Genomic DNA, 13,773 nt, shown 5'->3' on the forward strand with positions numbered 1-13,773 from the left:
ATAGTTTTATTCTGTTTCTGCACTTTCTAGTTATATTTTTTGTTAAGCTCATATCCTTTACCAGATGCCCAAGAGACATTGATTCCATTGTTTGTATCTATCTGACGGATAGGTTTTGAGTCATCTATCCCAAGATTCCTTATAAAAGAAATCAAATAGAACAGCCTTCTGCACTCGTTGGATTCAAGCAAGCTACATTTCCCGTAGAACTTGTCTTTGATCTCCCTTATGGTTGTCTTTTCATTTCTAATGACTTTTCCGAACTCGTCATGGAAATACGAAAGTAAATATAGCTCATCAATATTGTTCAGTGAAGGCATTGCGGCCATATTTACAAGCTTCGACATTATGCCCCTGGCACACAGCTCTTGCTCATTATTTTCCCTGGCCTTGCATTCCTCTGGCTCTGACAAGCCAAGAGCGGTGATCCCGAGGTCTATAGACTCTGAAACTATTTTTCCATTTTTTTCTAGAAAAGATATTTGTGTGCTTCCTCCTCCCATGTCGATGATCCCCATGCTCTTGTGCCCGCTATCGGCCCCTTTATTAGAAAGAACCAACGCCATAAGAGCAAGCTTTCCCTCGTCAGAGCCACTAATCACCTCGGCTTCTTTGAGATTATAGTCTTTCAGTTCGTTTTTGATAATTTCTAGAATATGGTCCGAACGGGGCTTATCCAGTGTCCTGAACCCTGCTGTTCCATAGAACCCAATGGGTATCTTTTTGATGTTACTGTAGAAAGGTTTTGCATGTGTAAATAACTCCTTAATTGAGTTCCTAATCTCTTCATCATTCTCTGCATTTGCTAACCCGGATGCGTTTGTAAATAGGCCTTGGTGCCTAATCTCCCCATCAAGAAATCCATATATGTTCAGCCTTGTGCCAGTAGTTCCGGCATCTATTACTCCACTGTACGTCATCTTAATGGAGGAAGGTGTATTTGGATCCAAGGATGAAGGAAAGGCCGATGCAATGCCTGCTAGGAAGAGTAATGCAGCCGTGTCCATTTAGGTTTGTTTTTCTGTTCCAAGTAAAAATCGTGTATGTTGTTTTAGATTCATTGGGATCAAAAATCAAGAGGAGGGCTATGGCAGAGTCCACTGGTCTTCTATTCAAGAATAGATTTCGGGCTTCCCCAAATGGTAACCTTATCCCAGAAGAAGCTTGTAGAATCCATAAAGCTAATTGAGAGGGAATGGATAAAAATGCACCGGGCTTTGGCCAGATCAAAATGTGGGGAGATGAAAGAGGTCCAATACAAGTATGTTGAGATGATTGGAAAAGGATCCTTTGGCGTCGTTGTCAAAATAATGGACGACCGGTGTAACTTCTTTGCACTGAAAAGAGTCTATCAGGATAGGAGATATCACAACAGGGAGCTTGGGATTCTAATGGAGATAGACCATCCAAACATTGTAAAGCTTATATCATATTTCCATACAGACAAAACGCCTTCCGGAATGTATCTCAACATCATTACAGACTTTGCTGGGATAAATCTGGAAGAGTACATAAAATCAAATAGAAGCGTGGAGGTAAGAACAATCAGATCAATATATAAGCAGATTCTGGAAGGACTGAGGTACCTACACGAGAAGGGCATATGTCATAGAGACATAAAGCCATCTAATATACTCATAGGGCCCAATGGATTGGTCAAGATCTGTGATCTTGGAAGTGCAAAGGTGATTGTGAGAGGAGAACGGAACATAACGTACATATGCTCCAGATTCTATCGGGCACCGGAGAATCTTTTGGACTACAAGGAATATGACTTTAAGATTGACGTGTGGTCTGCGGGGTGTGTGATTGCTGAGTTTAGGCATCCAGGGCCTATGTTTAAGGGGGGCACAAGCGGTTCCACACTCAACAAAATTCTTGAAATTGTTAGAACTTCCTTGGAGGACTTGATTGAGCTTGGATACCAAAAATCTGATTATAAGCCCGGGTTAGGCGTTAGGAAGTATCTTGAGAAGTTCTTTGACGATACCGATCTTCTTGACGTTCTTGAAAGGTCTTTGACATTTTCACCTTGCAAAAGATCTACTGCTTCTGAGTTATTAAGTAAGCCTTTTTTCCAGTGTTTGGAAAGATAATATTTCACATATTCTGTACAATTGAATTTTATTCTTCCGATGAAGTATCTTGCGGCTATTAAAACCTCTCTTAAGTGGGGAGAAGATTACACTTAGAAACTTTACTCAACAGTCACTGATTTTGCAAGGTTCCTTGGGAAGTCGGGGTTGTACCCTCTTATGACAGCAAGATAATAAGACAGCAACTGCAAGGGAATTATGCTCAGGATGCCTTGGAGACAGTCTACTGTCTTTGGAATAATGAAGACATCATGGCCTTCATAATCCTTAGAGATATCTTCAGTACATATAATGATAGGTCTCCCTCCTCTTGCAGATATCTGCTCCATTGCATTTCTTGCCTTATCGTATAATAGATCCTTTGTTATAATGAAGATGATTTTGAAGTTTTCATCGACAAGAGCGATAGGACCATGCTTCAGTTCTCCTGCAGCAAGCCCTTCGGAATGGATGTAAGTGATTTCCTTGATTTTCAGTGCGCCCTCCAGGCATGTTGGATATTGATAGCCTCTTCCTATTAGCAGAAGATTTGTATCATCTTTCATAGAACCATTTGCCAAGTTTCTTATGGAGTCTCCTATCTCCAAGACCTTGTTTATCTGAGCACTTAAATTCCCAAGCCCTTCCATGATTTCTTTTCTTCTTGCTTGCTTTGCAAGGTTTTGCTCACTCAGTTGGAGAGCCACCAATACTATTGCAACATATTGGCTCGTATAAGCCTTAGTACTCGCCACACCTATCTCAGGGCCTGCGTTTATATGAACACCACATGTCGTTTCTCTTGAGATGGTGCTCCCAACAGTATTTGTTATACCTACACAAAGGGCTCCTCTGGACAAACAATATCTTAGTACCATGACACTGTCTGCCGTTTCTCCACTTTGGGATACGAAAAATACACAGTCGCTTCTTAGTATGGGAGGATTTCGATCTAGAAAATCGCTGGCTATCTCAACACTTACAGGAGTCTCGAGAAGCTCTTCAAGCAATGGTCTGTTTGCAAGACTAGCATGGTAGCTGGTTCCGCATGCCACGAATATTATTCTTTGTGATCTTCTTATGTCATTGATATAGCCTCTGAGTCCTCCAAGGTTAACCGTGAAGCTTTCGAAGTTGATTCTCCCCCTCATCGTGTTAACCACGGACTCCTTTTGCTCGTTTATCTCCTTGAGCATGTAATGCTCATAATTCCCCTTCATGATTGACGCCAGCTCCGTCTCAATCGTTTTAACTTCTCTTGTGTCAGGTCCTGTCTCCTTCCCCCTTGAATGTAGCCTATGTATGAGTATGTTGCCGCTGGATATATGAGCTATATCGTTGTCTTCAAGATAGATAACCTTCCTTGTGTGCTCTATAAGAGCAGAGGCATCCGATGCAATGAAGACCTCCAGAGGCTCTTTGTTATGCACATGTAGAGAGCAGTCCTGGACACCCCTTGTTATAGTTTCGATATTTTGGTCAAACCGATATCTTTCAGGCATGGAGGGGAGTTGTGGAGAGCTCAAGGGAGAAATGGATTCATCCATCGAATCCTCATAATTAACTCCTAAGAAATCAAAAGACATTCCTCCTGATGACTTAAGACCTATGAGAACAGGAGACGACTTCCTGATAGTGACAAGCTCGTTAGGAAACAAGGGAGAGGCAAACACAAAGGCAAACGCCCCCTCACAATTCTTTGCAACCTTTTTCACAATGGACACGAAATCCGGCTTTTCTCCATTACTTTCCATTTCCTTATAGAAATGAAGTGCAAGCTTTGCTGCACATTCTGTATCTGTGTTGGACTCAAATGAAAATCCTTTTTTCCCAAGATATGTCTTGAGGTCCTTATAATTTGTAATGATCCCGTTATGTACAACAAGAAAGTTGTCGTTCTTATCACTACTCAGTGGATGGCAGTTCTCAACACTGGGCTGCCCATGTGTGGCCCATCTTGTGTGTGCAATGCTAACATGGTTACTTACTTTTCTTGCAAGATCAACATCCTTTTGAGAATTTTTCATATTATAAAGAGTGTCGACTTTGCCTACAGCTCTGATCTTGATAAAGTTTTTATCTGAGTTATCTGTAATGCAGAACCCGGCAGAATCATATCCCCGGTACTCTATCCGCTTCAGGCCGTTTATCATTATGTTAGCTATTTCATCCTTGGTTTTTTCTATGGAGAAGTTTGCATACGAAAATATTCCGCACATGTTCTTTGAGGGAGAAATCTATTTATACTTTGTGTGGAGAGAAAGATAAATATTACGACAAGTGAAATTAATACCTAATTAATTGCTATGCATTTATCACCTAGAAAGAAATTCCCGTAAGCCTTGGCTCTGGATATCCCCAATGAGGATCTCACTGAAGGATGAGAAGTTCTTCAGAGGTATGCTGAGCATATTTAATAAGAAAGATGACATCAAGTTTGAAGTAAAGCAAGGGACTATCTCTATTTCTTCATATGGACAAAGTAATTTTTATCTGACGATGAATGACGATGTGTTTATGGTTAATGGAGATGACTTGACATTTACCGTAAAAGCACAGCACCTGCTTGAAGGTATGGATGTTCTGGGCAAATGCGATCTTGCTGTTGAAGAGGAGGTTAGGCTTATAGACGGTAGAAACACTATATTTATTCCCTTTGTAACCACAATGGAAGGAGAATATGAGGAGCCTGATGCACCTATTGCGAAGCTTATTGTAGGTTCTGAGAGTTTAGATGCGCTTGGGGTACTAAAAGGAATAGTTACGTACGAGATTGAAGAGGACAGGTTGTTTATCAGAAAGGCTGGAGCCGATTTGCTCGAGGAGATTGAGTTTTTCGCAGTTGATTTCATTACGGCGGGAGATATGCAGTTCAAATGCAATAACAAGTGGACTGATGCTTTAGAGAGGATCAAGGGATATGTTGATAGAATAATGCTTACGTTTAGCTTGAATGCCTTATATGCCCAATTTCTATTTAAGAGAAATCCTAGGAGCTATCTTGAGCTAAGGGTTTTGCGATCCCTTGTGGAATGAGCCAAGGCGCCTATTTTGAAAATAAAAAGAAACGACCAGAGTGCCCCAATGCCAGAGAAAAGATCGAACTATCATTGGGCAGAATCCGACTTATCTGGGTGGGCAAAGGACAAGATCAAAGAGGCTTTAGAAGCCCGAGGATATAAGGTGTACGGAATGGATGTATTGGTTAAGATATGCCAAAGAATGAATACCTTGGGATTGGTGTATATGATAAGCTTTGAGTGCACGAAGGATGAAAAGTATTGTGGAGTAAGGAACTTTTACTCTGTATCTGAAAAGGCTGATGGGATGGAAGACTTTGAATGGTTTCCAAAGTTCTTCAAGGAAATGGAGGGAGAGGCAGTACTCAAGTTTGGAAACAGAGTTTTGGATGTCAATAAGGAAATGGGAGAGAGGAAACCTTGTGCTAAAAGCGTAAGTGCAGAAGAGGCGAAAACTATGGATGTGAGCTACAAAGCAACTATTAACTGCGAGGTTAGAGAGCTTATGGATTTCATTTTATCTAAGGAATACATTTCTGTGTGGAGTGGGCACAGAGCAGCTTTTGAAGGGGATGATATTCTGATCGATAATGTGATCATTCGCGAGTTGAAAGAAAAGAACGGAGGAATCGAAATGAAATGGAAGCTTAAAGAATGGAGTAACTTTACTGAGGTCAGAATACAGCTTGAAGAATTTCTTAACAGCTCAAAGATAACCTTAAAGCAAAAGAATGTCCCGATTAAGGAAGAAGGAAGCATTAGAATGTGGTGGAATGAGAGAGTGTTCGTCCCTATTTCTGCTTGCTTTGGATTTGTATTGAAGCCTTCTGAGTAGGCTTGAATTAGGAATGAGGAGCCAGAATAATAAAACATAAGATTTCTAAATTGGATATAAACGCTATCTGCCTGCATGAACAGTGATGACACCTTATAAAGATAGAAAGGAAAGGTATGTTATCAGATGCTTTGGATGTGGTAATGTCATCTGTCGAAGGGCTGCAAGGTCTCTACTTCTATCAAGTCTTAGGATTAAAGTGTATTCAACGAATGTTCCTACAGAGAATGTGAAGTGTATAGGGAATAGTTATATGGCGTATTCATGCAAGTGTATTGTGGCAGACATAGAATGTAGACTCTGCCGGCTGATTCTAGGATATCATGTCTTACAACTATGTGAATTATGTGCGGGGGAAGGAAAGAATGGGCGCACATGGATATTCGATGCAAGCTCTGTCATTTCCACAATCATAAAAAGGTGTTCGAAGGCCTGTCTAAATATGTTTTCGTCATATCATGAAGAAGGAGACAGCGAAGTAAAAATAAGGTGATCCTGGAAATCCAAGAATAACAATTAAAATGCTTTATTGTCCTGTCTTTCTTTTTAAACAGGGTTCTGGGATATACTAGGCACTTCAAATAGAAATCATGGCCTACTTGAAAGCCTAATGTACATTTCTATTAGTTGCGATATTATCAACACAATGTTGCTCAATACTATAATAATTAGGACAACCTCAAACTTTTCAATGCTGCTTCTATTAGTATTTTCATTAAGAATTTCTAATATCCCATTGATTACATCACATCTCCTGTTCAATAAGTCGGCTCTTGGCTTGATGTCAAGATACCTCTTACATGTTTCATAGAGGGATGAAAACGCCGGATAATCCCATACAAATTCAGGCTCATCAAGGATATTGGACCCAAGATTCAGATTGAATCGTAACCTATGAAGCTTGCCTATCATCTTTAATATCTCCTTTTTGCTTTTGCTGACCTTTCCCTCCCTCTCAACCTCCTCAGGGAACTCCTTGACTGCTTCGATAGTGTTATCCACAAGATTCTCAAAGTAGTCTAGTTTCACACTTTGGGCTATTGCAATCGAAATTACCATCTTTGTAAAGTGGTTTTCAGAGTTCAGGTATATCACATCGTTAATAATAAATGGATTGCCCGTTATTCCATATTTGAAGGACTCAATCTCAACTTCTGACGGCTCATGCCCGTTCTCTTCATACTTTTCAACAAGCTTGACTATCATCGACTCCTGTGTTTCAGACATTCCCCAGCATACTACAACACCATATTCGTAGAAGAAGCAATCGTGTCTTTCCTCACTGCCCCGGAAGTTCATTAAAGTGTACAGGCACTCCCCAAAGTACATCGACACCTTATTACATAAAGAGTTCTTCTTCAAGTACTTGTATAGATTCTTGAGGTCATATCCATCGGCAGTGCAATAAGCAGTCACTCTAAACAGATTTGTATCCGGAACAGTGCTCTCTTCCTTTGGCATCATGTCTGGCTCAATCTTCAGTGCATATGCATCCTTAAGGGCACGAAGTTCTATTCTGGCCTGCTTCCGACCTCCAGCATTCGGCTCCCTGCTTATATCAGTCAAGTATACCTTCTGTTTGTTACAGTCCTCGGCCATAAATGCTCAGGGATAAAATTTTGAGGCTACAAAACTGCCTCCTTACTTCAAAAGGGGAGAGACAAAGTCGGGATTTATTGGCTCGAGAAGTAATCGCTTATCTCCTTCTTGAACTCAGGAGATCTTTTCTTATTTCCTTGAGGCCTTGTAAAATACTTAAAGAGCTCACTCCTCTTAAACATTTTTTCTTCTTCAAGCATCCGAAGATACTCTTGAATATTCTTCTCCTTTCCATTCTCAGCAACCTCTTCTACAGAACTCAGAAAGGCCTTTGGTGAGATGAAATCGTTTATCCTCTTGCATTTCTTAATGCCTCCATCAAACATCAGAACCTCCTTTGCAATCTTCTCGTCAGATAGGCCGTGGTCTTTAAGGAGGTTCACAATGTCTTCGGATCTATCGTCATCAGATTCCATCAGCCTTCTCATGTTATCTTTGTATTCATCATCCTCAGGCCCAACGGGGTTGAAGTATGTGTCATCATGTCCAGACGAGTTTTTCTCTACATCCTTAAGAATCATTCCGCTGAGCTTGGAAGCTTTCACACCAGATCTCTTCCCACATGCCAAGCATTCCATAGATAACCCATCATTGTTGACATAGAATGTCTCGGGATTGTTACAGAAAGGGCACATAACAAATCTATCAATGAAGTCGTATATCAGGTCCTGAACTCTCGAGGAATCATACCTCCCATTCACAGCATATCTTCCCTTCACAACATCTATTCTGGTAGCTAGCTCGTAGCTCATGAACTTTAGAATGTATAGAGGCGGCCTTTTGAGAGAGGATCCAATCTCTTCCAGATTCACAATCACTGTCCTTGTGTTTCCCGCCTTCCCTTCCAGCTTTACAACAGCCCTAGGCATCTTGTAACGATAATAAAAATCATTGTTTGTTCTACTTATGTCAATCATCTCATAGATGGGAACACGCTCTCCAGAGGATTTATCCATCAACATTGTGCTTTGATAAAAAAATTACCACAGTCCTTCATGGGTAAGAGCAAAAGCATAGGAAGGACAAGGCTTGACAAGTACTACAATCTTGCAAAAGAGAAGGGATACAGAGCAAGATCTGCATTCAAGCTTCTTCAAATGAACAGGAAGTATGCATTTCTCAAGAATGCACATGTTCTTATCGACTTATGTGCAGCCCCAGGATCGTGGTCCCAAGTGGCAGCTCAGGAAATGCCTCTTCGCCGAAAGATAGTTGCCGTTGATTTGGAACCTATAAAGTTCATTGGAGACGTTGACACGATTGTTGAAGACATCACGTCTGACGAATGCCGGCTCAAGCTACGGGAGATACTTGGAGCCCAGAAGGCCGATGTTGTACTTCATGACGGGGCACCGAATGTAGGAACTTCGTGGGAAAATGATGCATTCAACCAGAACCTGCTTGCGTTGCATTCAACCAAGCTTGCATCCGAATTTCTGAAGAGAGGTGGTGTGTTTATTACAAAGGTGTTCCGATCGCAAGACTACTTTTCACTACACAACATTTTATCACAGCTTTTTGAAACTGTTGAGACCTCAAAGCCTCTTAGCTCCCGAAGTCAGAGTGCAGAAATCTTTCTTGTTTGCCTTGGGTTTATTGGAGAAGAGAATGTCGATTACTCGCTTCTTGAACCTTCTGCCGTGTTTACAGAGACGAAGGATGCCGGAGGATATGATGATTTCAACTTCTGCAAGAAATTGAAGTTCACTGAATTCTTAAAGGAAGATGATCCTGATGTGCTGTCTGAGATGCTTTCGAAGTATTCCGAGATTATGGTCGACATAGATGAAAAGGATATACCCAAAGTTCTAGAACCTGAGTTTTTGGATATGTTCAGGGATCTCCAATTGCTTGGAAAAGGAGATATTAGGAAAGTGTTGAGAAAGAGGAGAAGGATAATCCAAGATGTGCAGAAAGGAGTTATTGAAGTCCCTGACCTAGATTTTCTTAGAGACAATGAGAATGTGGAGGAAGCAGAATTGAAGGAAAAGAGCTCGGAGGAGAAGATAAAGGAAATTCAAATGCTGATTGAGAAGAGAAAGAGAAAGAATGAAAGAAAGGAAAGTATACCAAAGAATGAGAGGGGAATTGAGTGCTTCTTTAAGGACTGTATTTTTGATAAACTGTCTATGACATGCGAGGATGAGGAAGTGGTTGAAGAAAGAGATGAGCAAATGATCGAAGTTAGCAGTTGCTCGGATAGTCTAGATCTTGATGAAGAAGAGATAATGTGTGTTTCGAAGCTTAAGGAGAACCCCGAAAGATTTGTAGAGGACACCATTGATAGATATATTCGCGACCCCAATGAAAAGCTTCCTAACTACCTTCGCGAAGATCAAGAATCCTTTTATTCAAGGCCTCCGAAGGTAGAGGAGAGAAGACTCACAAAAAAGGAAAAGGAAGCCCTTAATAGACGCAAGACAAGGGCAGAAAGAAGAGCCGAGATGTTTATGAAGAACGTAGTGATAGATGACTCTGAAGAAGAGGGTGTGGTAGCAAAGAAGATTTATAAGTCATCCTTTAAGAAAACAAAGTCTAAGCCAAGGATTGTGTTCCCAAAGAAGGGAAGATGCGGAATTCCTCGAGGAAAAGGAAGGATTGTGGCATTGGATAAGAGAATGAAGAAGGACAAAAGAAAAGGAAGGCATTGATACTATGATCCTATAACCTCGTCTTGAGCCATACATACACATCTTATTAAAATCAAGCTGGTTTATTTATAGGGACTTATACCTGTCTCCCAATACCAAAAGAGATAGATTTTATTTCAAACGTTCATTCATTGCCTATGCTTGATGATATAGCCATTGCACAAACAAGCCCGAGGAGTCCAACAACCTCTCCGAAGATCAGTATCAAAAAGAAGATACTGTTGAATTTTTTCTGTTGAGATCTTGTGACACATGCAACCTTCGCTGAATGGCCTATTGAGTACCCTGCAACACCCGAGGATACGCCATTGACCACACATGCACTCAGAACCAAAAGGCCATCCCTGAGAGACTCAATCTTCTTGTCATAAACCATGAAGTATAGGATTACAGAGTACATTGTTGGTGCTGTAATGAAAATGATTGGAACCAAGGAATAGGTGGTATTAACAACATTTTCTGCTGCTTTACAGATCCCCTCCGATCCTGCTATGAATCCCAGGCCTCCACCTATTGCAGAAAGAGAGATCATCAGCCCAGGCCCTAGCTTCGAAATCATTAAGCTTAGTGTCTTCTCGTCCCACTCCATGTATGCCCTTGTTTTATTTTGATAAATATTTTAGTAAACAAAGTTTCTGAATCAAAACAGCCTGTGCCTACCAGATTGGCCACTGCAAAATGGGAGTTAAATGGAAGTGTCCCATGGAAAGAAGTGAGTTTCTCAAGATGTTTGAAAAAACAAAGACTGGGATGTTTGTGCCTAAGGACCAATCTCAGAACTGGTGCAGGCACTTTGGGATGAGGAAGAATAAAGTATTGTATCTGTGTGAGGAAGAAGTGCTGTACTTGTATGATAGAGAGGTTAAAGAGGAGTATCCTGTGAGAGTAAAGGCTTACTTTTTCATCAAGAACAGTTGCCTTAACCTTCTTCCGGCTGAAGGGAATAGGCTTCTGCTATATAAAAGACACAGGGACTTCAACAGGAAGAAAGATAAGCCTATCTGCCCAATGAGGTATGTATCAAGAGATGAATACATTGAGGACGCAAGCCTTGGAATCGAAGATGAAGCATTATGCATATTGTCTGATGACGTGTTTACTTTCTTGAAGATTAAAGGAATCGAGAAGCTTGACAATGGAACACCGGAAAGCCTAAAGAAGTAAGTTTTACCTCTCTAGGCCATATGTATTTGGATTTTGCCAAGACTTTAAAAGCCCCTGGATGAGCAGAAGCGGACAAGGAGACCAAGGACAGTTGACAAAGACAATAATAGTCACAGGATTCAACGATCAAAAGCATCAGGAGGAAGTAAAGGATAGGATTAAGAAGAAGTTTGAAATAAAGGAAATCTATACCATTCAAAATGACTACAGGGTGCTCTGCATACTCTTCTATGATGAGCGGCGAGCAAGAGAAGCAATTTCCTATCTCAAGGGATCTGAAGACCTTTCATCCTATCATATAATAAGCAAATACGAGATTCCTAGAGATATGGACAAGTGCGATGAGTCCAGAAACCAAAGTACACTACTATTTACTTTCAAGAACTTGACAGGGTCTGTTGATGATAAAGAGTTTTCTGAAGAGGTTAGTAAGTTTGGAGAGGTAAAGGACATCCGATACGTCAAAACACATCAAAGATGTGTGGAGTTCTATGACTCAAGGAATGCGATTGCAGCCTTCCATGGGATGAATGAGTTGAAGTTTATGGATGGAGTAATCCAAGCAAAATGGGTCTGGGATCTTTCCACAAAGACAAGATGGGAACTTATAAGACTAACCGATAGCATTTTGAAGGAATGCAAGCTGGAAATAAAAACACCTGCAAAGAGAGAAAGTGAGGATAGCAGAGAAGAGATGAAGAAAAAGAGAAGGGCTCAGGATAATGGTGGTATGCATATGAAGAATATATTTCTGCAGAAGTTTGATGCCTTTATTGCATCCAATATTGATTATATAAGCGAAGGATATATCGATGATTAAGCTCGGAGTCTCTAAGCCTTCATCTTCGGTTGCAAGGACAAAGTGCATATACTGCATTCATTAGTGAAGAGTTCGATAAAAAGCCAGAAGTAAATGTTTAATTATAACTTCTTATTTCTTCTTCATTGTCTTAAGAGGCTTCTTGGGCCTTAGATCCTTGCTATCGCACTTCCTACATTTCTGTGCAGACTTTCCAGACCTTGCATAACATCGTCGGCAAATCAAGCAATCATTCTTTTCTTTCATTGCCATGGCTCCATCGTTTTCAGACATGTTCCCTCCTCCACCAAGAACTCTGGGGTACATCACGATTGTGTCGAAGTTCCTTATGCCATAGCTTGCCACCGTCTTTGAGTCCTCCAGTGCCTTGGAGTTGTGCTGTAGGGCCATCATGGAAGAATCAAGACTACAGGCGTTCCCAACAAGAGTCTTTAGAGACAAAATCAACTGCGAAGGCTCTGCCTGAATGAACGAGGTCTTTCCACCAAACCTCACACTAATTTGCATTCTTAAAGGGCAAAAATTTCTAGAGTAAAATGTGTACGGTGCCCAGCTATTTTGGAATATACATAGGCAAAGCCATTTATTCTATTCAAAGACTCTGTGGCAAACCCAGAATACACGACACATGGGGCAGACCTTCCTCTGCTGTAGCCACAATGCTATACAGTGTGAATGAAATGTATGTTTACATTTACCTATGCAAGGTTTGCACTCTATGGGATGCTTACACTTTATGCACATCTGATCAAAGCTTTGCTGACATATCCCACATATGTCACTTTCTATGTCCCATCTCCAGTTGTAAACGGGATAGACCTTCTTGATTTTTATTTCCACCATTCTATCAGGTAAGTCTTAAGATTGTGGGGAGTTGCTTTAGATAGAAGATAAGTCTGTTGAAAATCTTTGATGCACAGAAAGGGTTGGGATTCCTGGGCTCAAGAAGTGGTGAGGATAGAGATAATAGTGATTGAAGACAGCAAGATGAAAATTTTGCACGGTAAGCCTCCACAAAGAAGATGAAAAAAAGTTAGCCCTAAAATGGGGATCAAGTATAGCTACGAAGTGCACGATCCTTCTAAGGCTGTGAAGGGGAAGATTGACAATGCAAAAGTAAGCTTCAAAAAGACTAGGGAAACATGCTCGACCCTGAGAAAGAGAAAGGTTGTTGATGCAATTGAGTATCTGAAGAATGTGATCAATAAGACCGAGTGCGTTCCCTTTAGAAGATACAACCGCGGATGTGGACAAACACATCAGGCAAGGAAGTTCAGCATCCCTAAAAGGGAAATTGTGAAGGCCAACGGAGAGAAGGTGATTAAGAGAGGGCATGTTCAAACAAGAGGAAGATGGCCCAAGAAGTCTGCAGAGTTTGTGATTACCCTTCTTGAGAACCTTAAGGAGTCTGCAGAAACCAAGAATCTTGATGTGGAAAACCTAGTGATAACACATATCCAAGTTAGCAAGGCACCGAAGATTTTTGGTAGGACTTTCAGGGCCCATGGAAGAGTAAATCCATTCAACAAGAGTCCATGCCATATCCAAGCTGTTGCAGAAGTGGTTGGGACTAACGATGTTAGCATCGAGGCCTGACTAACTTATCATT

At 41.0% G+C, this 13,773-nt stretch overlaps 15 protein-coding genes across 15 annotated transcripts; 9 read left to right on the forward strand and 6 right to left on the reverse strand.

The window, feature by feature from the left end:
- Positions 1-26: 26 nt before the first annotated feature.
- On the reverse strand, positions 27-1,007 carry EROM_071200 (Golgi nucleoside diphosphatase; the record flags this gene model as incomplete). Its single annotated transcript, XM_009266593.1, has 1 exon — positions 27-1,007. The coding sequence occupies one exon, from the start codon at positions 1,005-1,007 to the stop codon at positions 27-29; it is 981 nt and encodes a 326-aa protein (XP_009264868.1).
- Positions 1,008-1,139: 132 nt separating this feature from the next.
- On the forward strand, positions 1,140-2,096 carry EROM_071210 (Mrk1-like Ser/Thr protein kinase; the record flags this gene model as incomplete). The annotated part of the gene is made up of 1 exon (XM_009266594.1): positions 1,140-2,096. One exon carries the CDS (start codon positions 1,140-1,142, stop codon positions 2,094-2,096), a length of 957 nt encoding a protein of 318 aa, XP_009264869.1.
- Positions 2,097-2,197: 101 nt separating this feature from the next.
- On the reverse strand, positions 2,198-4,294 carry EROM_071220 (glucosamine fructose-6-phosphate; the record flags this gene model as incomplete). Its single annotated transcript, XM_009266595.1, has 1 exon — positions 2,198-4,294. The coding sequence occupies one exon, from the start codon at positions 4,292-4,294 to the stop codon at positions 2,198-2,200; it is 2,097 nt and encodes a 698-aa protein (XP_009264870.1).
- A 142-nt stretch (positions 4,295-4,436) lies between these two features.
- On the forward strand, positions 4,437-5,111 carry EROM_071230 (hypothetical protein; the record flags this gene model as incomplete). The annotated part of the gene is made up of 1 exon (XM_009266596.1): positions 4,437-5,111. The coding sequence occupies one exon, from the start codon at positions 4,437-4,439 to the stop codon at positions 5,109-5,111; it is 675 nt and encodes a 224-aa protein (XP_009264871.1).
- Positions 5,112-5,159: 48 nt separating this feature from the next.
- On the forward strand, positions 5,160-5,930 carry EROM_071240 (hypothetical protein; the record flags this gene model as incomplete). Its single annotated transcript, XM_009266597.1, has 1 exon — positions 5,160-5,930. One exon carries the CDS (start codon positions 5,160-5,162, stop codon positions 5,928-5,930), a length of 771 nt encoding a protein of 256 aa, XP_009264872.1.
- An 85-nt stretch (positions 5,931-6,015) lies between these two features.
- Positions 6,016-6,423, forward strand: EROM_071250 (hypothetical protein; the record flags this gene model as incomplete). The annotated part of the gene is made up of 1 exon (XM_009266598.1): positions 6,016-6,423. The coding sequence occupies one exon, from the start codon at positions 6,016-6,018 to the stop codon at positions 6,421-6,423; it is 408 nt and encodes a 135-aa protein (XP_009264873.1).
- A 95-nt stretch (positions 6,424-6,518) lies between these two features.
- EROM_071260 (hypothetical protein) lies at positions 6,519-7,529 on the reverse strand (the record flags this gene model as incomplete). The annotated part of the gene is made up of 1 exon (XM_009266599.1): positions 6,519-7,529. One exon carries the CDS (start codon positions 7,527-7,529, stop codon positions 6,519-6,521), a length of 1,011 nt encoding a protein of 336 aa, XP_009264874.1.
- Positions 7,530-7,603: 74 nt separating this feature from the next.
- EROM_071270 (eukaryotic translation initiation factor 5) lies at positions 7,604-8,446 on the reverse strand (the record flags this gene model as incomplete). Its single annotated transcript, XM_009266600.1, has 1 exon — positions 7,604-8,446. One exon carries the CDS (start codon positions 8,444-8,446, stop codon positions 7,604-7,606), a length of 843 nt encoding a protein of 280 aa, XP_009264875.1.
- A 78-nt stretch (positions 8,447-8,524) lies between these two features.
- EROM_071280 (23S rRNA methyl-transferase) lies at positions 8,525-10,180 on the forward strand (the record flags this gene model as incomplete). Its single annotated transcript, XM_009266601.1, has 1 exon — positions 8,525-10,180. The coding sequence occupies one exon, from the start codon at positions 8,525-8,527 to the stop codon at positions 10,178-10,180; it is 1,656 nt and encodes a 551-aa protein (XP_009264876.1).
- A 124-nt stretch (positions 10,181-10,304) lies between these two features.
- On the reverse strand, positions 10,305-10,769 carry EROM_071290 (putative vacuolar ATP synthase proteolipid; the record flags this gene model as incomplete). Its single annotated transcript, XM_009266602.1, has 1 exon — positions 10,305-10,769. One exon carries the CDS (start codon positions 10,767-10,769, stop codon positions 10,305-10,307), a length of 465 nt encoding a protein of 154 aa, XP_009264877.1.
- Positions 10,770-10,858: 89 nt separating this feature from the next.
- Positions 10,859-11,344, forward strand: EROM_071300 (hypothetical protein; the record flags this gene model as incomplete). The annotated part of the gene is made up of 1 exon (XM_009266603.1): positions 10,859-11,344. One exon carries the CDS (start codon positions 10,859-10,861, stop codon positions 11,342-11,344), a length of 486 nt encoding a protein of 161 aa, XP_009264878.1.
- Positions 11,345-11,402: 58 nt separating this feature from the next.
- EROM_071310 (hypothetical protein) lies at positions 11,403-12,164 on the forward strand (the record flags this gene model as incomplete). Its single annotated transcript, XM_009266604.1, has 1 exon — positions 11,403-12,164. One exon carries the CDS (start codon positions 11,403-11,405, stop codon positions 12,162-12,164), a length of 762 nt encoding a protein of 253 aa, XP_009264879.1.
- A 111-nt stretch (positions 12,165-12,275) lies between these two features.
- On the reverse strand, positions 12,276-12,671 carry EROM_071320 (putative ubiquitin/L40 ribosomal protein fusion; the record flags this gene model as incomplete). Its single annotated transcript, XM_009266605.1, has 1 exon — positions 12,276-12,671. One exon carries the CDS (start codon positions 12,669-12,671, stop codon positions 12,276-12,278), a length of 396 nt encoding a protein of 131 aa, XP_009264880.1.
- A 168-nt stretch (positions 12,672-12,839) lies between these two features.
- EROM_071330 (hypothetical protein) lies at positions 12,840-13,019 on the forward strand (the record flags this gene model as incomplete). The annotated part of the gene is made up of 1 exon (XM_009266606.1): positions 12,840-13,019. One exon carries the CDS (start codon positions 12,840-12,842, stop codon positions 13,017-13,019), a length of 180 nt encoding a protein of 59 aa, XP_009264881.1.
- Positions 13,020-13,208: 189 nt separating this feature from the next.
- On the forward strand, positions 13,209-13,760 carry EROM_071340 (60S ribosomal protein L22/L17e; the record flags this gene model as incomplete). Its single annotated transcript, XM_009266607.1, has 1 exon — positions 13,209-13,760. The coding sequence occupies one exon, from the start codon at positions 13,209-13,211 to the stop codon at positions 13,758-13,760; it is 552 nt and encodes a 183-aa protein (XP_009264882.1).
- Between the last annotated feature and the right edge of the window lie 13 nt (positions 13,761-13,773).

Source organism: Encephalitozoon romaleae, chromosome VII, assembly GCF_000280035.1.
Source record: "Encephalitozoon romaleae SJ-2008 chromosome VII, complete sequence".
NCBI classification, from domain to species: domain Eukaryota; kingdom Fungi; phylum Microsporidia; family Unikaryonidae; genus Encephalitozoon; species Encephalitozoon romaleae.